Below are 24160 nucleotides of genomic sequence, written 5' to 3'. Positions count from 1 at the left end.
TGGGTACTTAAGGCCAGATGCTAGTAATGGTGGAGCCGAATTCTAAGAACTGGGACTAGGAGGGACTGGGAGGTAAGTGGGCGTGACCAGTTGGAGGAGGACGGCGCGACGATGTTGTATGGGGACTGTCCGCTTTAAAAGACAACCGGAGTTTCCCAGGGTAGTGTGGTTTATACAGAAGGACGTATATTATCCAAAGGGAATGTGGTTAGTGCAAAGAAAGGTCCTTAGGGGCGGAGTGAGAACGAAGGGGCGGGTGAAAGCCTGGGAGTCTACAGTTGGAGGCGGGGCCCAAAAGAGGCGTGGTCTTAAGGGGCGGGGTCTCAAGGGCGGGAACCTGATTAGGCTTGGTTTCCACCTGCGGCCGGGTGGGAGGGGCTCGGAGGCGCAGACCTCCTGCTTAGGTTCCGCCCCAAGCCCTTCAGAGCTTCTCGCGTCCTGTCCCAGGTGAGTAAGGAGCCCCGGGTGGATACAGGACCAGGGGGTTATTTGAGTGGGGAGTCCTCTCTTTTCTAGGTGGGGCTACTAGCACGCGAGTAGGATCTGGGTGTCTGTCCAAGGGCATCCGCGAACGTAGAAAGGGTCGCGAAGGGCCTGCTTGGGTCGCTGTGCCTCACACAGGTCTGTGTACCTGGGCTTGCTCCTGTAAGAGGGTTTCCTTTGCAACATGGAGATCCTCCCTGCTTCCACTTTTACCTGACAAATCTTTTTTTTTTTTTTTTTTGCATTTTTCTGAAGCTGGAAACAGGGAGAGACAGTCAGACAGACTCCCGCATGCGCCCAACCGGGATCCACCCGGCACGCCCACCATGGGGCGACGCTCTGCCCACCAGGGGGCGATGCTCTGCCCATCCTGGGCGTCGCCATGTTGCGACCAGAGCCACTCTAGCGCCTGAGGCAGAGGCGCCCGGGCCATCTTTGCTCCAATGGAGCCTTGGCTGCGGGAGGGGAAGAAAGAGACAGAGAGGAAGGCGCGGCGGAGGGGTGGAGAAGCAAATGGGCGCTTCTCCTGTGTGCCCTGGCCGGGAATCGAACCCGGGTCCTCCGCACTCGAACCCGGGTCCTCCGCACGCTAGGCCGACGCTCTACCGCTGAGCCAACCGGCCAGGGCCTGACAAATCTTTTTAATCCACAAACCAGATTGTGCCCCTCCCTCACTTAAAACCTTTCCATGGCTCCTATCCCATACCACTGAGATGAAAATTTTGGGGTCCACCAGTTCCTGCATGGTCTCACCGCTGCCTACCTACTGCTCTGCACTTAGCTTTTTCTTCACTGCATTCCAGCCACACTGGCCTCCTTGATGATGTCAAACAAGCTCCATAAAAACAATTTTAAAAAGGCAAGCTCTGTCTTACCTTTGCATTTGCCTTACCCCCCAACCTGAACTGCTGTTTCTCAAAATCTTTGCATAACTGCCAGTATCTCCTTCCCTTTTCTGAGGTCTCAGCTCCAATGTCACCTTCTGGGACAGACTCTGTGCTATTTAAAGCACTCTGCCTCCTCCAGCCATCTTATCACATCTCCCTGTTTTACCACCTTAGAATGTATTCTTGTTTTGTTGTGTGCCTTGTCCACCAGACTGTGACAGGCGAAGACAGGTCTCTATCATCACTGTATTTCCAAAGTCTAGAACAGCACATAGTGCTCAACCGATTGGTGGTGTCAAGTCTTTGTCCATGTGTCCATCTGCTAGTGGCTGCCCCCTGCAATTTATATCCATATATATGGTCTATATGGCATGAATACCCCCTCCCTCATTTCCCTGTGTTTGCCCCTTCTTCACCCCCTCTCCTGATTCTGTCCTCTTCCTCTCTCTCCTACCCAAGTATCCAGAAATTATTCCAGGACACAGGGCAGGAGGATGACTTAGCCTGTGGTGACCTGTGCCCACTCAGTGCTTCGTGCTCCTCTTTGGGACAGTGTAAGACCTGTGAGGACGGCAGGGATGAGGGGGGTGGCTGACGCCCCATGTGCGTGGACTGATTTCCTGGACTACGACCGGAGTGGGCATTGGCTCCTTTGTTGGATGGACTTACGGATTATGGATTTTGGACAATGTGTAATACCCTGATGGGGGTGGGGGGTGGCTTTGCTGGAAGCACTCCCCTGCCCCGGGAAGTTTTTCCCATGGCTAGAAAGAAGGCCGAGGACATTTTGCGCTTTGGGCTAAGTGCTGAGAGACTGGTGAAATGTACCTTTGTAATTGTTGAAACTGTATGATTTTTGCTGTTGTAATCTGTGTAATGTGCCTAATATCCTTGCACAGGGATGCTGGTGATGTAGATTGTGGGTAGTAAAGTGAGCATAGGGGTGGATTGTTGGGCAGATAAAATGTATTATGCTCACTTTGTTAAAAATAGGCGCTGCCCACGTGAGGCCATTGCCCAGGTGATATTAATGTGTGTTGAGAATTGTTGTAGCCTGAGGCTTGGTTTTGGGATTAAGCCTGTCCCACCCTTTTTGGTGTGAGGTGGTACAATCCTATCATGCCTCAGAAGTGACTTTGTATTAGAGACTTCCCTATTATGTATATTGGATTAAGGGTTTGGATTTCTACACTATAAAAGGGAGGCAGAACGGGACTCGGGCTCTTGGTTCCTGAGGTTAGCATGAGAGAGCGGAGAGAGTAGAGCCAGCAGCTAAAGGAGGCCACGTGGAGGAGGCCAGGAGAAGCAGCCAAGATGGCGGAGTGCTGAGTGAGATGCCAGTTTGTGTAGAGTTTGTATCTGGGATAAGGATGCAGATGGGGAACTGAGGAGAAGAAGGCTGGTGAGCTAGAAACCTTTGATTCTAGGAAACTCGGATAAGTCAGTGGCTTTGTGAGCACTGAGTGTGACTGGGTTTTGGAGCCCAGTGTGTATTTTTACTTGCCCTCCGGGTGCAAGGTAGGATTAAAGGCTATGGCCCATCAGTTTTTGGCTCCGCTGTTTCTTTACCGACTGTCCGAATCCAATGCGAACCTGCATGTGAATGGCCACGATGGCGGCTCCTGGCTTTACACCCCACCCTCAACTAATCAGAGTTTTCTCAGTAACCCACCACAATGCCCACTAAGGGAGACATGAGACAGAGGAACCTGGTGTTGGGAGACTCTTAAGACAGGCTGGTCCTGGCCAGGTGACAAACAGGAAGTGAACAGGCATCCAGGAGACACACCTGGAGTTCAAGTATGCATAGCCTGCAGCCAGCTCTGGGCCCAGCTCCAGGCCCAGCTCCCCGCCCCTTTAAGTCACCTAGGGCTGGCCACGGAACTTCCTGTGCCTGTCAGGCCTTCCAGCAGTCTGACTCAGGATGTAAGAATCCTGGTGCTATTTTCCTGCAGACCCTGGCCAGCCCTGAAGACCTTGTAGGGTGGGAAAAGTGAGAAGTAGACCCCTTGCTTCCCTCCTAAGCCGTTTATAGGTTTGATTTTCTTTTTTTTACAGAGACAGAGAGTCAGAGAGAGGGATAGACAGGGACAGACAGACATAACGGTGAGATGAGAAGCATTAATCATTAGTTTTTTCATTGCGCATTGCGTCACCTTAGTTGTTCATTGATTGCGTTCTCATATGTGCCTTGACCGTGGGCCTTCAACAGACTGAGTAACCCCTTGCTGGAGCCAGCGACATTGGGTCCAAGCTGGTGAGCTTTTGCTCAAACCAGATGAGCCCGCACTCAAGCTGGCGACCTCGGGGTCTCGAACCTGGGTCCTCAGCATCCCAGTCTGACGCTCTATCCACTGCGCCACCGCCTGGTCAGGCAAGGTTTGATTTTCTTACCTCCTAAGAATCCTGGTGTAGGTGCATAGATTGTTTAGAAGCTATGGACATTAGTAAATTAAATTACCTCTGTCTGGAATGTTCTTTCACCCTGAGAACCAGCGGGCTTGCTTTCTCAAAATCTTCCCAGTTATACTGAGACCTTTTCTCAGGCCGCCTGATGGAAAATCTTAACTCCACCACCTGGATCTTCACATCCCATCCCTAGTTACATCTTTCTGCCTAGCTCTCTCTGTCCTAACTACACATTCAACTTATTTCTTTTATTTAATTTTTATTTATTCAGAGAGAGGAAGACAGAGAGACAGAGACAGATACATCGATCTGTTCCTGTATGTGCCCTGACCAGGGATGGAACCGGTAACTTGCATATCAGGACAACCAACCAAGCTGAATTGCCGGCTCGCTCACTAGAATGGCAGTGGTCTCCGGTTTTTTTGTTGTTTACTGTTAGGTCTCACCTAGAAGAGCACCTGGCACATAGTAGGTGCCACATAAATATTAGTCTTAGTGAAGTAGTTAATTAAACTTCTACAACATGGAGCATTATGTCATCTGCATAAAATGCCATTAGTTTTAAAGCAGTGCATGGATCTCTATTTGCAAGGATCCCAGTAAATGCCTGGCTGTTTCAATGAAATTACAGCCAATTCTAAATTATAGTTACTCAGTCTGATTTTATACATATTTCTTTTTTATTATTAAGTTTTGAGAGGAAGGGAGAGATAGAGAAAGAGAGAACTGTTTATGTATATAGTTGACTCTTAAACAACCTGGGTTTAAACAGCATGGGTCCACTTATATGCAGATTTTTTTCAATAAATGCTGTAAATGTATTTTCTTTCTTATGATTGTCTTAATTACATTTTATTTTCTCTAGTTTTATTGTAAGAATACAGTATATAATACATATAACATACAAAATATGTGTTAATCAACTGTTTATGTTCTCGGTGAGGCTTCTGGTCAACCATAGGGTATTAGTAGTTGAGTATGGAGGGATTTATTCACAGATTTTTGATTCTGCAGGGTTCAGTACCCCTAACCCCTGCATTGTTCAAGGGTCAACTTTAATCTGGCATATATCTATATGTCTGGCAGATAGATAGATAGATAGATAGATAGATAGATAGATAGATATAGATATATCTATCTATCTATATATATATAACCTATGAGTAACTTGTTTAAGTTAGAATATATAATCTATACATATACATAGAAATGCATTTTTTAAATTGATTTTAGAGAGTGGAAGGGAGAGAGAAAGAAACAGCAATTTGTTATTCCACTTATTTATGTATTCATTCGTTGGTTCTTTTATATGCCCCACCAGGGGATCAAACTGCAACCTTGGTGTATTAGGATGATGATGCTCTATCCAACTGAGCTACTTGACCAGGGCTAAGAGATGCGTTTTAAGGTTTGAAAGGATATGAGCTGCTGTCTCCAAAACTAAAAGGAGCACACAAAAAAAATTAAAAGAAAAAAAAAAAAACCACTAAGAGGAACATGGAAGGATCAACTCAGCTACTCAGGAAGCAGAAATAATTATTCCCATTTTACAGAAGTGGAAGACTGAGGCCTGTGAAAGTGAAAAGCTCAGCCCTAGTGTCCACTGCTCCCAAAAGCTCCGTACAGGCACCACAGGATGAAGAGGACTTTGCCAGCCAACCCTGGCACCACAGCCCTTTATCCCTCCAGGTACTGCCTCCTGCAGGGCCTCAACACCTACAATGGGGAACCTCTCCTGCCCTTGATCTACTGGGGACTCTTGGGTCCTAGATAAGGAATATAGGGTCAAGATCTATTGGAAGGGGTGGCTGGGGGTCTGGGGACTATCTTGAAGCTTGGTTGGTGTGGCACATCACCCTTATATTTAAATTATCACTCTCTTTGGGATGGTGTTGAGGATGGTAATAGAGATTAAAGAATGTCCTAACTCCCTCAAAGCACCCTTTGTTTCTGCTTGTCTCTCTCTCTTTGGGTTCCAGGCCCCTGTGGCCACCAGGGCCCCATCTACCTCTCAATTCAAGGCTTCCCACCCCCATCCTCAACTTAGGTGTTACCCACAGGAGTTCTGGGACCCTTGGCATCCAATGAAATCATGAAGCAGTATGCTTAGTGGTTAAAATCCCATGCCCTAGAGGAGGGGTCCCCAAACTTTTTACACAGGGGCCAGTTCACTGTCCCTCAGACAATAGGAGGGCCGGACTATAAAAAAAACTATGAACAAATCCCTATGCACACTGCACATATCTTATTTTAAAGTAAAAAAACAAAACGGGAACAAATACAATATTTAAAATAAAGAACAAGTAAATTTAAATCAACAAACTGACCAGTATTCCAATGGGAACTATGGGCCTGCTTTTGGCTGAGATGGTCAATGTGCTCCTCTCACTGACCACCAATGAAAGAGGTGCCCCTTCCGGGAGTGTGGCAGGGCCGGATAAATGACCTCAGGGGGCCACATGTGGCCCTCAGGCCATAGTTTGGGGACCCCTGCCCTAGAGTCAGACATAGTGGGATTAAATCCCAGTCCTACAACTTAAATTGTGTGACCTAGGCTAATATATTTAACCTCTCTGGGTCTGTTTTCCCATCTGTATAAATGGGGACAATAGTTCCTACCATTTAACTTTGGTGAAGAATTAAATGAGTTCACGTTTTACACCTAAAGCAGCTGGAATTATGTAGGCCTACATGTGTCCACTGCATATATTGTTCAGCCCCCAGCCACTGTCACCAGCTCTGCTTTGCTTCTCTGGTATCAGAGCTCTCAGCCCGTTTTCACACTAGCCATCACAGCTGTCATAAGACAGCTTGAAAATTTTATAAAGAATGATTTATGGGTTACACTGGAAAAATCAAACTAATGGCTTATATTGAAGCCACATTTGCACAAGAAAAAAAGCTAGTGCATTTATTCAGACTTTTAAGTTGTATCAGTCAGTGTCAGCTAGAAACTATAACAAATAATTCCAAGATGTCTTTAGCTAGACACAATATACATTTTAGGGCTTGTTTATGTCACAGTCCAAGGTGGTTGAAGAATGAGAATGTGGAGCTCCATAAATCACTCAGGTCCCAAGCCCTTTCCATCTTGTGGCTCAGCATTATCCCAGAGTTTTGGTGATATCAGCTGACAAATAGGGGTCAGAAACTAGGATTTTGCAGAAGGGTTTTTATGGGCCAGGTGTGAACAGTTCCAAATGTACTTCTGCCCTCATCCCTTTGGCCAGATCTAGTCACATGACAGCTCTAATTGCAAGGGAGTGTGGGAAATATAGTCCAGAGGCTTGCCCATGAGAAAAGGGTAAATGATTTGGCACAAAACTACCCAGTCTCTGGGATGGCTTTTATTGGGTGAGGGTGGTGAGGTACCATTAATTACTGATCTGGGCTCATGCCTAAATTTCCTGACCCATGTCCTCTACCCTCAGGAGGCAGAGGCTCTTCTTCAGCAAGATAGTGACTTCTTGGTTCACGCATCTGGGTCCCATGGGGGCCACCCTGTGATCTCCTGCCACTGGTGTGGCTTGGCCCTACACTTCCAGGTACTCAATGTGGCCTTGCATCGCCAGCCAGGACGGCCCACAGCCAGAGGCAGATTAAGGTCGGTTGAGGCCCCAGGTGCAGAAGAAAATATTGGGCCCCTTAAAAAAAGAGAGAGAGACAGGGAAAATAAAAATACATGTTAACCATATTTTTAAGTAAATAAAAAATATTATGTACTACTAATGTTAAAATTGCATATATGAAACTTGGTGTCATTAGAAAAAAGTATATAAAGTTGGGGTTTTGCAGGGCCCTTCAGAAGTCGGGGCCGAGTGCGCCCGCCATTAAATCCGCCTCTGCCCACAGCCCTCTTTCAGCTGGAGGACGAGTATTTCCCAAGCCAGCCCGCCCTGGTTCACAGCCATGTGACTGGCCAGTGTCCACTGACCTGGGCTACAGGGGCTGTGGCCTCCAGGCCAGTGAAGCAGCAAGAGCCTATTCAATACAGCTTTAGTGAGAACACCCTCCTAGACAGCCCGAATGGGGTAGGGCTACTCAGGTACTCACAGGTTACTGACCTTCCTCGCAACACCTAAAACTGCTGGGTTTCTTCACCTTGGCATTATTGACACTTAGAGCCAGATCATTCTTTTTGAGGGGTGCTGTTCTGTGCATTGTAGGATGTTGAACATCATCCCCACCTGACCTCTGTCTACTAGATGACAGTAGAATTTTCCTCACCACACTCCCTAGCTGGTAACAAACAAAAAATATCTCCTGACCTTGCCAAATCCCCTGGGGATGAAGCTCCCTGGTTAAGATTCAATGGTCCTGAGTGACTGCATGTAGGAGTTTCTGAGCATTGGTGGGGGTGCCCTGCTCAGGCTAAGCCTTCACATCTACCCCATCTCTGTCGCCCAGGGCTAGGAAGTGGAGTGACAATCATCCTACAGATTTGGAGCATGTAGGTGGTCAAGAGAAGGCCACTCTGAACCAGGTGAGAGTGCCAGGACAGCCATGGCTCAGAGGTTTCTTTGCCCCTCATTCCCTGATTGATCTTGGGAAAGGACTTAACCACTTGGAAATGGGGATGATGATGATGCTAAGTTGTCATGGTGATTTTAAAACACATAGAAACTTTGTAGGTTCTTGAAATGTGCATTTACAATTATTCTTTAAATTTTATTTATTCATTTTAGAGAGGAGAGAGAGAGACAGAGAGGGAGAGGGAGAGGAGAGAGAGACAGAGAGAGAAGGTGGGGAGGAGCTGGAAGCATCAACTCCCATATGTGCCTTGACCAGGCAAGCCCAGGGTTTCGAACCGGCGACCTCAGCATTTCCAGGTCGACGCTTTATCCACTGCGCTACCACAGGTCAGGTGCATTTACAATTATTCTATGAAGCCCTACATGACTTCCCTAATAATGTCTGCCATATGCCCTCACTCAGTCACACAGTCTTCCTTTCAGTTGCTAGAACCTTTCAAATTTGTTCCTGCCTCAGGCCCTTTGAACTGATTGTTCTTGCCATTGGAAAGCCCACTCCCCTAATCTTTTTCTGACTCCTTCTCACCCAAAATGAGTTCTTCAAAAGAACTTACACTAGGCCCTCGCTGGGTAGCTCAGTTGGTTACAGTGTTGTCCCAATATGCCAAGGTTGCAGGTTCAATCTCCAGTCAGGGCACATACAACAGTCAACCAAATGAATGCATAGGTAAGTCAGTCTCTCTCTCTCTCTCTCTCTCCCCCTCCCTCCCTCTCTTCCTCTCTCTCTCAAGTCAATTTTAAAAAAACCTTAACAAAAACAAACCAGCTTACCCAGTCATGCTACCTAAAGGTCTCCCCCTCCCCCATGCCTGGTCTGCCTTGTCTGCCCTATACATCCTCCACTCCATTCAGCATGAGCTCTCTTTGCATGCCAGGCAGAGATACTAAGTGCTGAGATACATCAGTGAACAAGAAAGAAAATTTCTTCCCAAGTGGAGCTAACATCCTGTTAGAGGAAGATGCACCAAGAACAACAAAAAGAAGTCAATTATGTATTTGGGGTAAAAATTAAAAGTACAACAGAGTAGGGGCGATTTTAAGTAGTAGTCAGGAAAGGCCCTATGGAGAAAGATTTCAAGAAGGTAAGGTGGGAAAGGATGTAGATAACTGGGGGTGAGTGGCCAGGCAGAAGGAACAACAAGTACAAAGGTCCTGGGGCCAGAACAAGAGTTTTAACTACTCATTTAACCAAAAAATGGTGAGTGTAGCTGAAGCACTGGGAAAGAAGGGGAAGTCAGAGAGAGATCTGGGACTTAGATTTTGAGAGTGCTTTTGGCTACTCTTTGGCCCTTACTCGGAGTAAGCTGGGAGCCATGGGAAGTTGTTAAGCCCCTCTAACAGGGCCTATTTAAATACTTTGTAAGTACTGAATCTCCCAAAAGTCTGGGTATGTTTCTAAGTTCTAATAACCTTGGAAGTAAACATGCCACAAACTTAACAAAAAATATCACCTGAAGGTTTAATAAATTCTATTGCTTTGATGTTTATGTAGTTTTGTGAACTGATTAATATACATTTAATTTTGTACTGTCACTGCTTTACCATCTTTAATCAGAGGGACAAAAGCAAAGAATTCAAATTTAAATTGTGGTATTCAGAATTTACAAAACTACTAAAGTGTCAGTTTATTTTTAAGCCATTGCTAAGTGTGTAGCACTTATACTGAGGAAGTTGTTAAAGTTCAAAGCCACACCAAGATAGATGGGGATACCCAGGTATTGACTGAATGAATGGGTGAACCAGGACCCACCTACCTATCTTCTCTGTGTACCTCCTGCACTCCATCTTGTATGACTCCCAGGAGCCTCTGCCATGCCCGCATTTGCCCTGTCTTGCATGGATAGTGACCCTGTGTTGCTGAAGACCCTGGCTGCCCTGGGATCCATTACTGACAGCCTCAGGGCCTCGGATGGGCAGCTTTATGCCAAGTGTTGGTCAAATAAGTTTGTAAATATGATATATATGTTTGCTCGCTTATAGTTTGCATTGGATGTGGGGGAACAGGCTGTGAGCAGGCAGGATTCTTATAGCCTAAGGCTGTTTTAAGACTAAGCCTTTTCCACCCTTTTTGATGTAGGGTGGTGCACTCTCATGAGGAATCCCATTATGCCTCAGATAAGTGACTTTGTATCAGAGACTTCCTTGTTTGTATATTGGATTAAAGGTTTGGATTTCTACACTATAAAGAGGGGCAGACTGGGAGCTTGCTCTCTCTTGGTTCCTGAGACTATCATTAGAGCAGAGAGCAGAGAAAGACCACATGGAGGAAAGGAGAAGCAGCCAAGATGGTGGAGAGCTAAAGGAGAAGCCAGTTTGTGCAGAGAGAAGGACATGGGGAACAGAGGTGAATAAGGCTAGTGAGCTAGAAACCTTTGATTCTAGGAAACTTGGATAAGTCAGTAGCTTTGTGAGCACTGAATTAATGGGTTTTGAAGGCCAGTGTGTGTTTTTTATTTGCCTGCCGGGTGCAAGCTAGGATTAAAGATAATGGCTCACCAGTTGGTGGCTCCGTTGTTTCATTACCGTCTGTCCGAATCCAATGCGAACCTGCATGGGCCGGGTGGTTGTGATAGTGGATGTGGATACTGGCCTTACACCAAGACACCAACCAAGCCACCTCAACCACCCTCACTGGTGCTGCCTGGTGCCTCTGGACAACCCCCAATGGACTGTGAGCTGGTGTTCCAAGAGTCTAGTGCCCAGGGAATACCCCTTGGCCACAGCTGCCCACAGCCAGAGGCCCCATGGTGAGAGGTCCAGGAGGAGGAGGAGAGATGTCTTACAAGACCACAGGGAGAGATCTTTTTCTGCCCCCCTGACAACCTCTCTGGCCTGCTGGGCCCCCAGAATTAGCCCTTAAGACCCAAAGTCCTGTGTACTCTCCAGGCCTGTTTCTGGAGCACCATCCTGGGTACACGGCCCTCTACCTGCTATTGGCAGACTGCCAGGTGAGTCACTACCAGGTCCCTTCTCCCCAGGCAGGGGCAAGGTCCAAACACACTTCATACCCATATACTCAATCTAATCACTCACCCCTCAACTTCCCTGCCCCCAGGCTGCAGACCTACTGGGAGGAACCAAGGCTCAGCAGGATGCCATGGGGGTTGCCTCTGGCCTGGAGCTGCTCATACTTCCCCAAAGCCATCCCTTGAGGTTAGAACTGCAGGAAAGGTAAACCAGCCACCTGGAATTCCCAGAATCTCCAAGTCTCCCCACTCAGGGAGGGTGATGGGCAATGCCACCTCCTGTCCTTTCTCACCGCGAAATATAAACCTCACTACCCCCTGACCCTTCCCCTCCGCCTCCACAGGCACAAGGTGCTGGTGCATGCCGGTGCGCTGGTGGTGCTGGGCTGCGTGGAGCTGCTGGAGGAGCGTACAGCGGCCCTGAGGGGCCTGATGGAGCCGGCACTGGCGCTGCAGCCAGGGCAGTGAGGGACCTGCCCAGACTGGCCGCAGTCATGGGCGCCCTGCTCATGCCCCAGGTACATAGGGTGCAGGGATGGGGAGGAAACCTAAATGCAGGTGATGGGAAAGAGGAGGCATGCTCAGGGCTCTTACCCCAGGTATCCCGGCTAGAACACATGTGGCGCCAGAACCGAAGGAGCCACACTGAAGCCGCATTGGCCTTCAAGCAGGAGTTGAAGCCACTGATGCAAGTTCTGAATGAGGGTGCCAGTGGGTGGCATCATTTGAGGCTGGGAACCTACTCAACTCAGAATCCTAATCCAGTCCTAGGCCTAATCCCCCGCTTGTTTTGAGCCCCGCCCCTTCACCCTAGGCTCCGCCTCCTTTGCCTTAGGCCCCACCGCTTCACTACAGGCTCTGCCTTCCTTATCCTAGGCCCCACCCTATGCACTAGGCCTGGTCCTACCTATCCCCAATCCCTAGCCCCCGCCCCTGCCCTGTCCCATGCCCTTAACTATCTAGCATTACTAGGCTTGAGCTTGTTAGACCTAAATCCCTCCAGTTACTTTAGTTGTAGCGTGCCTGGCCTAACGTCCCACCATCCTCACTCTAGGCCTCGGCCCCTGCCCAAAACGCACCCCAGAGCCTTCCCCTACGAGACCCTGCAACCCCCGCGAGGTGGCGCTGCCTCACGTGAGACCTGTGGTGCGCCTGCTTGAGGGCGAGGAACTCCAGGGGCCACTGGACGAAAGCTGTGAGCAGCTGCTGCGCATCCTGCAGGGGGCGCATCAGACAGCCCAGAATGTGTCCAAATTCCACAAGGCCGCTGCCCCGCACCTGCAAGGTGAGTGCCCCCTCTGCGCCCCCTTAGGAGCAACCCGCATGCTCCAACCGGGTGCCTCCAAACCGTGCCAGGGACCAGAGCCTCCTGTCACACCTCCCAGAGTCCCACCCAAACTGGGACTCGGCAACCAACAGTGGTGACAGGAAGTGCCCTACACCCAAAAGGGGTGGCCCCGTCCCCAGAACCATGCTTATCCTATGGATCCCACTCCCACCAACCCCAACTTCCTCCCAAGTTTGTTGCACAGGGTGGCCCAGAACCCCAAATCCTGACGCGGGGGCACCTTCTTCTCCCGGCACAACCTCTAAGGTGGGGCTCCTAAGCAGCTCAAACCAGAGACAGAGCGCCCCCTTGCACCCTGACAGAACTCATCTGCCCCTCAGCCACACCCTTCCCCACACCTGCAAAGACCTATGAGCCCCGGCTCTCCACCAACCTCACCTGTCCAGAGTACTTGGGGCAGAGTCTCTCCAGGCCCCTGCTGGGTCAAAGTACCCAGGGGAAAATGCAGATGTGGAGACGGGCAATGTAGGCACCTGAGCCCCGCCCCCAGCACACCTAGCCCTGCCCCCAGAATTCTGGCCCAACCTTGACCTGCAGGAAGCCCTGATCACTGACTGTGCCAGACTGCCCTGGGGGAGCCCGGGTGAGTGGGCATCACTGGCTGCTCATCTGAAGTTTCAGCACATCCTCAGTGCCCTTTCACGGCACCTGGAGCCTGAGTGTTGAGAGCACAGACTTGCTCCTTCATCCTGGGACACCCAGACTTCTGGGAACCCCAGCAGGAGACCAAGGAAGTCATCCCAGGTTGCTCACACAGTCAAACAGGGTGAGAACCCACACCCTGACTTGCAGAAGGGAGGGTGGCCAGGTTTGCAAGAACCCACTGTGCCCCCTAAAAGTTTACAGGGATCCTGAGTAAGGGGCCGCCTCCTCCCCCACACTAGAAGACCCAGGTTTCTGGGGGCCCTGACCACCCTCTCCCACCCTCATCCCTACACACATTCCACAAATCATGAACATACAGCTTCTAATAATTAATAAGAGAACTTGCAGCTCATAAGAGGCCAGAGTTCAAATGCCATTTAAAAGTTGTGTAACTTCCAGCGGATTGCTTGCCCTCTCTGTGCCCGTCTTCAACATAAAAGGAAGACTAACTTTCTAGGGGTTATCATGTGAATTAAAATTCAATGTTTAAATGAGATAATGGGTAGAGAATGCCAGGCACACAGTAGGTGCTCAATAAACACTACCTGTTCTCAGTAAGTTGGCATGCACATGAAAGGGATAATGTTTGGCACCCTTCTCTCCGCACTGGTCACAGACAAGGACCAATTCTCAGGAAGGGAAAGGATATGTCCAAATTCACCTCCCCTTCCTCATTCCCTGTGTGGCCTGTAAGGAGGGTGGCATTTGAATATCCAGCCCCAGTATCTAAATCTAATAAAGCATGGACTCCAAGAACATTACCTAATTTTTTTTTTATATATATATATATGTATATATATAAAACAAAACAGCCCTAGCCAAGTGGCAAGAAGATTTAAAACATGAATATGTACATCAATGGTAGAAGGCACAGCGGGTCCATCTGAGGTGAAGTGGCATGGAGGTGGGGGCAGCAGGTTACACAGGTCTCAGCTGAAGCCACAGGGGCAGAAATAAAGTGCGTAGGTCCTGGGGCCCCCCATGGTCCAGAAGCAGCAGCCAACAGCCCCCCTCTTCCCACCTCTGGCAGGGTTCAGTTGAGTGTGACTCGAAGGTATGAGGTGGGCACGTAGCCTTCACCTCCCTGTTTCCGCCTGACCCGAGTCCAGCCATCACCTTTATCCTCTTCCATGAGACTCAGGTCTTCACCCTCAGCCATGGAGATGGTGCCCTCGCTGGACCCTGTCATTGGGGTGGTGGTTGGCTCAGGTCTGCTTTAGGCAAATTTAAATAGAACTTAGCCAGATACCTCCCACCCCCACCCAAGCAACTGATGCTCACCTTCAAAGTGGTAGATGGCCACACAGTGACCTATAGGGGATGCAGGTTCCTCCTCAAAATCCTCATCAAATTCTGTGTAGATGGGGGTGTCCTGGCCTTCCTCCAAGGGGGGCTCTTCAGAGCTGGTAGGAGAGAGCAAAGCAGGTGGTGAAGATAGGTTTCCCATGTCCCAGAGGGCAGACCCACTGTGGCCACCCTACTCACCTCTCCTTGTTGTCCTGTGATCCGCTGTTGCTACTGCTGCTGCTGTCGGGTGGGGCACTAGCTGGGGGGTCTGGAGGCTGGGTGTGCCGGCTCAGGCTATCCCCCCGGTTGCTCAGGACCCGGCTCTCGGCTTCTGCCAGCCAAGCCTGAGAGGAAGGGACCATGTGGTCAGTTCCAGGGCAGCGCTTCGGGGTCAGCCCACTCTGGGCTCATATGTTTCCTGAGATCACCCATGCACACCCAAAGCTGTGATGAGAAACATCTGGAGCCTCCCCTCAACACCTCCCTGTCCCCCAGGCAGTGACTCACCCAAGCTGGCCGGCCCCCAGCCCCCGCCCCTCCCCAGGGTCTTCCCTGACCTCATACTTCTGGACTTCCAATTTCAGCCGTTCAATGTTGTTCAGGGTTTCTGCAATCTGGGGCTCCAAACTGGCAGGGTCCCCCATCTGGGGTGTCTTCTCATACACATCCTTCATTTTCTTCAGGGCTTCCCTAGGACCAGACAGACAGATGTGGAAGAACAGCCCATGTGACTTAACAAGCAAAAAATAGGGGTTTTGCTTCACAGAGCAAAGAGCCAGAGACAGTGCTCAAAGCTCACACACTAGTGCTCTACTGCCTGGGCTCGTAATTCCAGTCTGGGCACTTTCTAGTGGTGTCAGTTCGGGTCGTTAGTGAACCTGTCTCAGTATGCTAACCTTGAAAATGAGGATAACAAAACATGTATCTCATGTGAATGACTGTGAAGATGAGAACAGTGCCTTTATGTATTCATATACACATTGAGTACCTCATAGCAAGCACTGTTCTAGGCATCAGAAAATACAACAGTAACGAAGACCATCAGGATCCCGTCTCTGCTCACACACAGTCTCTCAGGAAAACTTGGGAACTTCAGTGAATTGATGTAAAGGGTTTGGAATAGTGCCTGGCATACAGTAAGTGCTCTATAAATGCTGGGCATTGTTATTCTCAGTCCCTGGTCCCTATTTCCTCCATGACTATATATACAAGCAATAATTGTTATGAGCATAGACTTCTGGAAAATATCAAACCTGGGTTCAGCTTCTTTCCAGTCCTAATAAGACCCATGTTACAGATGCAGAAACTGAGGCAAAGAGACAAAATAGCTGGAATTCAAGGACAGTCTTGACTCCGGAGCATGCTGCACACTTAACCCCTACTCCATAAAAACTTGGGAACCACAGCATTCCTAATGTAATTTAACAGCAATAAAAGCTGTTTTGTAAACGATGGCAGAATATAATTTGTCTGCCTGTCTGCAAGTGGCAAACGTCATTTCTATTATGTAAGAAGACTGGGAAGAGGATCTTGTTGCTTGGAAAGAATGAGTAAAAATTTTCTTTTTAATCTGGCAGATTTTTTATTGTTAATCTTTTTAAGTGTTTGTGTGTTAGTAAATAGATAACCATGTGTTGTTTTTTAAGCCAATTAATATGGTGAATGAGACTTGATAGATTTTTTTATGTTGAACCATCTTTGCATTACTGGGGTAAGAGCCACCCGCTCATGATTTTTTAGTCTTTTTAAAAAATATATTTTATTATAAAATAAAACTTCCTGTTTGAGTCATTTTGGGGTTTTTATGCCAAGTATACAGTACCATGGCACAAAGTACATTCACATTGTGCAACCATCACAACTGCATGATGTATTGGTTTTAAAATACACCATTGAATCGAGTTGCTTGGCTAGGATTTCGCATCTAAGATCATAAGTGAAGTAAAATGAGCCCATAATTTTATTTTCTTGAATAAGAATTCAAGAAACTGATTTTGAAATCAAGATTCCGCCAGCCTCCAAACTGAGCTGGTGGCATTCACTCATCTTCTGGTGTGCTGGAATGAGTTAGAATGAACTATATAAGATAGGAAGTAACTTTTTTTTTTTTAATTTAAGTGAGGGGTGACAGAGACAGATTCCCACATGCCCCCCGCCACTGGGATCCACCAGGCAATCCCTGCTTGGGAACGATGCTCTGCCCATCTAGGGCCATGCTCACAATCAAGCTATTTTTTTTAGCACCTGAAGAGGAGGTTCCATGGAGCCATCCTCAGTGTGCCCAGCCATGCACTCAAATCAATCCATGGCTGCCAGACGGGAACAGAGAGAGAGGAGAGGGGGAGGGGAAGAGAAGCAGATGGTCACTTCTGTGTACCCTGACCAGGAATCGAACCCAGGACTTCCAAACACCGGATTGACGTTCTATCACTGAGCCAACTGGCCAGGGCCAGGAATTAAAATGTTTCTTATAAATTAAGTAGGAATCACCTGTATGACCACTGGGGCCTGGAGCTTATTGGGATAAATTTGAGTACCATACAATGTATAGATGGTCCCTGGCTTACCACGGTTCGACTTAAAATTTTTGACTTCACAATAGTGTGAAAACTATACACATTCAGTAGAAACCATTCAAATTTTGCTCTTTTCTTAGGGGTAGCTATATGCAGTATGGTACTCTGTCGTGATGGTGGTTGTGGCAGAGCCACAGTTCCCAGTCAGCCACGAGCATGAAGGTAAACAACTGACACTATGCAGTGTAGTATTAAATGCAGTTTGACTTTCAGCATTTTCGATTTACAATGGGTTTACTGGACGTAACCCCATGGTTAAATTGAAGAGCATCTGTAATTCTGTATTATTTTATTTTCTTCTTTGCCTGCCTCCCTCTCACCTTACCTCTGGTCAACCTCCTTCTGTAGTTCACGATTACGTTCCTCCAGCTGCTGTTGAAGCCGCTTCCTCTGCTGTTCTGGGGGCAAGTGGCTAAAATCCTCAGTCACCACTGTCTGCAAGATAGGAAGAGAACTGAGTTTGGGATCATGAAGTCTGAGCTTCCAGGCTCTAAGATACTCATAAGACACACCAAGTCTACCTTCCTCCCCACCCAAGGTTCTTAGGGAGCAAGGCCATGCACAGAGCAAAGCAGGTCCGAGTCATGCTATGGGAGGAGGGGCCCAGCCAGCAGCAGGAAGCGAGCCCAGGGTCCCGCCACCCACCTGCTGGGCAGGCTGGAGCTGCCCCCTCCTCCTCCCCTGGAGGCCTCACTTACCCCACGGCTGCCTCGAAGGCTGCGGAAGGATGCTAGCCGCGGTTTGACCGACTTACTGATCTCACTCAGTATGGCCAAGGGGTCGAGGCCGGAGCGGGGGGACGGGGGTCCATTAGGCAATGCCGAGGGCAGGGGGCCCCCCAGGGGGGAGAGGGGTAGGGGACGCGGCTACCGGTAGGGACCATGAAGTGGGTGGGTCAGGAGGGGTGGGAGAATATAAAGAACAAGTACAAATATGGACGGACCAAGGGATGCATAAAGGAAAAAATGAGATGGAGAAAAGAAAAAAAAACGGTAAGAAAATCACAACTCAAGATGCACAATCACACACAGAAAATGCATGCAAAGAACAACACAAAAATCCGAGAGGTGGCAGGAAGGGTATTAGACTGTGAGCCAGAAGGCAATGCCCCTCCCTCCCCTAATATATCCCACACCCCATGTATCCAATATCCAGTATCTATACTGTGGTTTGGGGGCATAGGGAAGTCCATGTTTCTGTCTTCTGCCCCCTGCACAGCTTTCTGGACTCACAGTCTAGAACGCAGAGGGAGATGTGTGCAAAAATCAAGGTCTTATACAAGTACAGGGCCACAGAAGTCAAGGGCAAGCTGAGAGAACGGTCAAAAGCATGAAATATCAGAGGATTACAGGTGGGTTTCAGCTGGGTAGGGGGGTGCTATAGTATATCAACTGAAGCAGGGTATCAAGGGCCAAAGATATAAACTAGGGAGGGGAATGTAGTCTAGGTATGTGCTTGACATTGAAAACCAAAAATCCCAAGAAATAAACAGCTTGGACATCAGGTCCCAGCCTCATGGGTGGGATGGAGAATGACCCAGGGCGAGTCCCTAAGGCCAGCAGCTGAACCCTCACCCAGCCCTGAATCCCACAAGCAGGTCTTCTCCTAGCATCCTGAGAAGCAGCAGACAGACGCCACAGCGCCCCCCCCCCCCCACCTCCTGGCCCCCATCAGCCTCAGGGGACTCCCAGGCCAATCACCATCTTCCTTCCCTCTAGCCTGGGCTGGAAGCCAAGAGGAAAATTCCTGCCCAGGACTCAGCGTTCCAACAGCTGGGGCTGACTCAGTGGGCCCCCCCCTTGCTGTCCCCACTCACTCACATCCCCTCCTCAAGAGCCCCGGCCCCCACCTTGTTCTTCTTGCCAAAGGGCCAGCGTTTGGCACGGCTACGGCCCGGGCCTCGCAGCTCAGGCCGACCATCTGAAGGGGTGCCCAGGCTGCTGTCTGAGGGTGCACGGTTCATGCGCTGGCTGAAGTCTTCGAATTCCACGTCGCCAGGGCGGGCAAAGCCTGACTTGTGCAGTTCAATTAGGACCTGGGAGTCCTGGAGAAAGGGTACGGGGAGGGGGAGAGGGCGGTCAGAGGCAAGACTAGCTACCTAACCTTTGGGGTCCTCCTGCCCACCCTGCAACCCACTGGCCCAGGACTAGGCACCCACATTCTTGGTGTCCACAGCAGCTGCAGCCACCTTCATGCCCTCCAAACACTTGGCAATGATGGGCACCACCTGCAGCTCAGCCTCTGACAGCAGCCCGTACCCAGCAGCCAGGTGGGTGGCCCGGCGCTCGTCCATGTCCTGTAGCTTCTACAGGGACAGGGCAGGGGTACTAATGGAGGGGCCAGAGCATAGACACTTCCAACCCAGGGTGGTCAAGAGAGAGACAAGGGGCCAGGGTGGTTTCAGAGGGAACTTTAAGGAATCCCCCAACCCCTTGTCTGGGGAATCAAGAAAGGCCTCTCAGAGGAGGTGACAATGAGACAAGGTTTTGAAGAAAAAGTAGACCCAGCACAGATACTGCCAATCTCAGGATTAGGACAGAGAGTGGAATATAAGGCTGAAAAAGAGGGAAAATTCAAGAGCTTTCAGAGGGGTTGTTAGAGCTGGGGCTTAGAATGACTGAGATTTTCAAAAGGAAAGACATCCCTGGCAGAAGGAACAGCTTGAGCTAAATAAAGAGCTCACTATATTACTATTTGTTTCTTTCTAAATTATTATTATTGATTGATTGATTTTAGAGAGAAAGAGGAAGGAAGAGAGAGACAGGAACATTGATTTATTGTTCCACTTATTTATGCATTCATTGGTTGGTTCTTGTATGTGCCCTGACTGGGGATTGAACCCGCAAACTTGGTGTATCCAGATGACACTCTAACCAACTGAGCTACCTGGCCAGAGCACTATTTGTTTCTAAATTTCTTTCAATTTAGAGATTGGGACATTGCAGCTGTAGTTTTGGCAAATGTGCAGGAGATGATTAACAGTGGAGTTTTTTTCGGGAAGGCGGGGCTGGGGGCTTGGAGCACTCACATCAAATATCTGGGGCATCTGGGAAAAATAGAAGTGGGCCTGATCTCGGTTGAAACGTTGTAGTTGGGCTGCGTACTCATTTTTGCTTTCTTCTGCCATATGACTCCGAAGGTGGGCTTGTTGCTTGGCCTAAGAAATATTAAGGTGGGGATCACTGGCAGGTTCTAGCCCCAACCCACCCTGACCCCTAAGCCTGTCCCAGACCCCACAAGCACCTTCTCCACATCGGCCTTGGTGGCATTGATATCCTGGTCTAGCCGCTCTGCAGTCTGAGCTGCCTTCTCAGCCTCCCGGCAGTCCCGTTCAAATTTACGCTTACTCTGCATGGGCGGCAGAACCAGAAATGAAGGTACTGCCATCCCTGATGGCAATGGGGTATGGGAAACCAAGATTTCAGGGACTAGCAGGAAGTCATCCAGCAAATGGGGGACAGTGGGCATTTTGGAAACCCTCAGGGAGGGGGGTGTCCTGGCCAGACAAACGGGGCAGCTCTGTGGGTCAGTAACCCTCACCATGCTCCCTGGGACCAGAGCCACCTCCACACCCACAAACTCACATTCTCCAGCTGTTTGAAGCCACTTTCTAGCTGCTGCTGGGCCCGACGGCCTTCTTGGAAGTGCTGTGGAAAGAGAAGCAATAGGCTCACCCAGGTCCTGTCAGAAGCCATTCAGGAAGACCCAGGGAGGAGACCACTCACCATCTTTCTCTCCTGTTTTATCTCCTGTGAGTACTTCGCCAGCTCAAGACACACGCGGACGCTGAGGTTCTCAGCCACCAGCTCCCGCTGGCCAGCAAAGTCATTTACCTCCTGAAGAATCTGCGCAAAGGACTGCTGCTGACTGAACCTCAGGGACAGAGTGGACAGGGAGCCAGATGTCAAACCCCAGGACCCACCTCCACATGAGAAAGGACAAGACCCAAGACATTCACCCCTGAAGCAATGACAAATTCTGCCCCTATCACTTATCCCTAGCTCTTGAGTGGGATACATTTTGGAACTCAAAATTTTTTGGATTTTAGAAAGGAGATAAAATGCTTATATCATCTTTTGTGCATCACTCCAGTTAGGGTCGGGGGCAACATGCTGTAATCAAACACTATAAATATTTTTGCAGTGAGAAATATTATATTCATACTGAGTGGATAAAAACCATGCCCATAATTAACCTGACCCTCATCAAATGAGTTCAGATCAGAGGTGGCCTCCAAATATTAGTTAAAAACTTTATTTCTAGAACTTTTTGGATTCTGAACAGTAGACCTAGAATAAAGTGAAATGTTCCTACTTACTATGGACTAGGCACTGTTTTAATACATTAATTCAGTTAATCTTCACATGAGCCACACAAGGTCATGGTCATCATGCCCATTTCACAGATGAAGAAAACACAAAACAAGTCACTTGCCCAGAGTCATTCATTTAGTTAACTGCTGGAGCATCCCTCATTTAATAGGTAGAAGAAAAATGGATGCAGAGAACTTGAGTCAACTGCCCAAAGCAGTCAGCTAGAAAGTAGTGGATTTAGGTTCTAATTCCTGCACTCTGAAGCCTATACCTATGCTCTTACCTCTAGGTGGGAATTGAGGTGAGATGTGAGGGACCTGACTGAATGGCTGTTGCAGTAAAATAATGTTATAGTAATTAAATATAGAAAAATATGGAAGATACTTAAAAATAATTGGAATATAATATTAAAAGCAATTAAGGTAAAAGTTACGCCGTCTGGATAGGAATTAATATAGTGTGCACAGATATGATAAACGGACTCAGCCTTTCGCACAGGGCCCAATTAGTGTGTGTGTGAAGTTATATATAGATAAGAAGTGGCTTGATGTCATAACTCTGTAGGTTAACATAAACAAGAAGCTTCCCTAGGAACACCTTAAAAGTGGCTTAATATGACATTTCAGTAGATTAACATAAAAAAGGCTCCCTTGGAGGAACTCCAAAAAAGGTGGTTTGAGGTGATAATCCTGTAGTTGACACCTGTTAGAAGGTGTAGGCCAGAAAAGGTACTAAAGCTAAGGGGCTCCCCTGCTGCGGTAGTCTCCTAGACTCTGACGTTTACTCCCATGTTGACGTGGAGTTTCCACACCACTCTGACCAAAGACAGCCTAGAGGAGTACGCCTTAAGCTATACCCAGGCACACCAAAAGGATTTATGAGTTAGAAACTAACTGTGTGATTCTTGCAACTAACTTGTGTGTCAGTTGTGTCTTTCCTCTGGTGCAGTTAGTGTTGGCACTGATAAGTAGCATCCTCATAGCTGCCTCATAGAAGCTGCCAACCCTGCTGTTAAGCAGGAGTGTCCCACTGTGCAGGGAAGTCGTATCAGGGATGCCTGATCCATGTAGTGCTCTGGCTGTACTGGGATAACGGCCCAGCTAAGGGAGAGAGAAAGTGGGACCAATGCCCCCTGCGGACCCCCAAATCTAGCCGCACATACCCTCTCTATCCTTACTTGGATTCAGGGTCATCTTTGGCAGGTCTCTTGGGCAAATATTTCTTCACTAGGCTCCTAAGGGGAGAGAGGCAGGAAGGCTGAGCCCCCAGGCACCAAACTGCACCCTCTAGCCCCTGGGTATGTCCATCCTCCTAGGGTCTCACCGCAGCTGCTTCGCATAAGCCTGCTCCACCTCGATCCGCTCTTTCACGAACTTCACATATTTGTCCAACAGGTCTAACCCCCACTGCGTGTGACGCTCTATCACCTCAAATTGATCCTGATGGATTGGAGATGGGGATGGGGAGGACCGGGTCAAGATCCCGCAGCCGGATAACCGGCAGCAAGCTCCGAGAAGTGACTTCCCAGACCCGCCCCGGCGTGGCTGGAGTGGGGGAGAGGCAGGAAATCGGCGGGAACCCCCTCCCCTTCCCGGGAAGAGCCAGGGAACAGGGGCGGGGCCCCAGCAGGACGACAAGGTCCCTGTCTCCGAACGGCCAAGAGGAGAGTGGAACGGGCAGGGCCACTCCCCTTGCTCCGACTCCCCTAATCCCCCCAGATTCCGGAAAATCCGGCCGGCCCGGCGTGACTCAGGGCTAAAGGGGCAGGATTCCCCGCAGCTTTGGGGGGGGGGGTTGAATGGCCAAGGGGCCGGCACCAACTTTCCCGAATCGCCCTGCTCCCGGGTACCCTTATGTACTCAGTTTCTCCCACTGACTCCACTGAATCTCCAAAAAAAATTCCAAAGTTGATGATCCAGTTACCTCGCTGCACCTAGAAACCCAGACGGGCCACCGCTCCCAGAAAGAAGAGAGATCGGAGGTCCCGGCTTGGATAGGGGGAAATTCCTGGGGCTTCCAGAGCTGAGGTTAGAGGCTGCCTTGGGGCGGGCGCCTGGAGCGGGCTGGGGGAGCAGGCCGAGCCTCACAGCCCCTTCCCTCAACTAGAGCTTCCCAAGCCCCTAAGTGTTGATTGGAGGCAACAGAAAGGGCGGTCAGGACTTCTAGGTCCCACGTGGGGTATAAAGCGGCCAGAGGGTCCCCTCCCCCCACCAGCCGGACAGGCGGGCGGCGGGCAGGAACCCAGGGGCCGTAAGATAAGCCGCCCGCCCAGCCAGGGCGCTGAAAATAGGTGACCTCGCTCGGCCGCCCGGGCCTAGTCCTAGGACTTCTTCCTCCTCACTCTGAACCCTGTGCCTCAGTTTCCCTACGCCGCACCTGCAAGGTCGCCCTTCGTCCCCGGGCGTTCTGAGACGCCCCGAGAAACTCCAAGAGAGGGCGGAGCAGGGACTCCAGGGATCGGTGAAAGGGAAATTGTGGAACCTCGGCTAAGGTATTGCGGGGCAAAGGGGGGCGTCTGAACCCTAGTAAGAGAGAAACTTAGAACCAGGCCGATTGGACTCACCCACAGCTCAGTGCCCCAATCCATGCTGCTCCCGCCGAGGACGACACCGAGGCCGCCGCGCCCGGTCCCCGCCGCCCGCCGCCAGTCGCCCGCCGCCGGGACACTCAGCCTAAGGCTGTGCGCCTGGCCACGCCCTCTAAGGCTCACCCCG

The 24160-nt window shown here is 49.5% G+C and overlaps 2 protein-coding genes across 5 annotated transcripts; one reads left to right on the top strand and one right to left on the bottom strand.

Annotated features, from left to right (window-relative positions):
* The first annotated feature begins 374 nt into the window (after positions 1 to 374).
* Positions 375 to 16268, top strand: SH2D3A (SH2 domain containing 3A). Its single transcript, XM_066345353.1, is given in 18 exon segments — positions 375 to 447; positions 4051 to 4124; positions 5333 to 5468; positions 7211 to 7373; positions 7632 to 7824; positions 8187 to 8233; positions 8236 to 8262; positions 10113 to 10239; position 10389; positions 10913 to 11192; positions 11195 to 11259; positions 11367 to 11482; positions 11622 to 11737; positions 11740 to 11795; positions 11877 to 11992; positions 12378 to 12562; positions 13137 to 13391; positions 15241 to 16268. Coding segments are annotated over 16 exon segments (1809 nt in total). The 5' UTR covers positions 375 to 447; positions 4051 to 4098; the 3' UTR covers positions 13292 to 13391; positions 15241 to 16268.
* Positions 7315 to 24131, bottom strand: TRIP10 (thyroid hormone receptor interactor 10). Of its 4 annotated transcripts, none has more exons than XM_066345318.1 (15): positions 24010 to 24131; positions 22770 to 22885; positions 22624 to 22680; positions 20859 to 21006; positions 20718 to 20780; positions 20377 to 20481; positions 20162 to 20290; positions 19292 to 19438; positions 18983 to 19177; positions 17832 to 17999; positions 17459 to 17568; positions 15115 to 15247; positions 14756 to 14901; positions 14552 to 14673; positions 7315 to 7423 (listed from the first exon to the last, which is right to left on the bottom strand). In XM_066345318.1, exons 1-15 carry the CDS (start codon positions 24031 to 24033, stop codon positions 7329 to 7331), a joined length of 1758 nt encoding a protein of 585 aa, XP_066201415.1. In that variant the 5' UTR covers positions 24034 to 24131; the 3' UTR covers positions 7315 to 7328. The 4 variants fall into 4 exon arrangements, with proteins under 4 accessions (XP_066201415.1, XP_066201408.1, XP_066201437.1 ...); XM_066345311.1 differs by lacking the exon at positions 7315 to 7423 and adding an exon at positions 14025 to 14452; XM_066345340.1 differs by lacking the exons at positions 7315 to 7423; positions 17832 to 17999 and adding an exon at positions 14025 to 14452.
* Between the last annotated feature and the right edge of the window lie 29 nt (positions 24132 to 24160).

The sequence above is a fragment of the Saccopteryx leptura genome, chromosome 1 (assembly GCF_036850995.1).
Source record: "Saccopteryx leptura isolate mSacLep1 chromosome 1, mSacLep1_pri_phased_curated, whole genome shotgun sequence".
Classification (NCBI taxonomy): domain Eukaryota; kingdom Metazoa; phylum Chordata; class Mammalia; order Chiroptera; family Emballonuridae; genus Saccopteryx; species Saccopteryx leptura.
The sequence above is the reverse complement of the archived record's forward strand: the minus strand, read 5'-3'. Positions and strand labels throughout refer to the sequence as shown.

What these genes read in the sequence shown, in the direction of transcription:
- TRIP10 (XM_066345311.1), bottom strand. Translation starts at nt 24,033, where the DNA reads ATGGATTGGGGCACTGAGCTGTGG. An exon ending in CAGAAGGAGGTTGACCAGAG is followed by an intron (nt 15,248 to 17,458) that starts GTAAGGTGAGAG and finishes GTCTGGTCCTAG; the next exon opens with GGAAGCCCTGAAGAAAATGA. An exon ending in TCACAGGACAACAAGGAGAG is followed by an intron (nt 14,674 to 14,755) that starts GTGAGTAGGGTG and finishes CTCTCCTACCAG; the next exon opens with CTCTGAAGAGCCCCCCTTGG.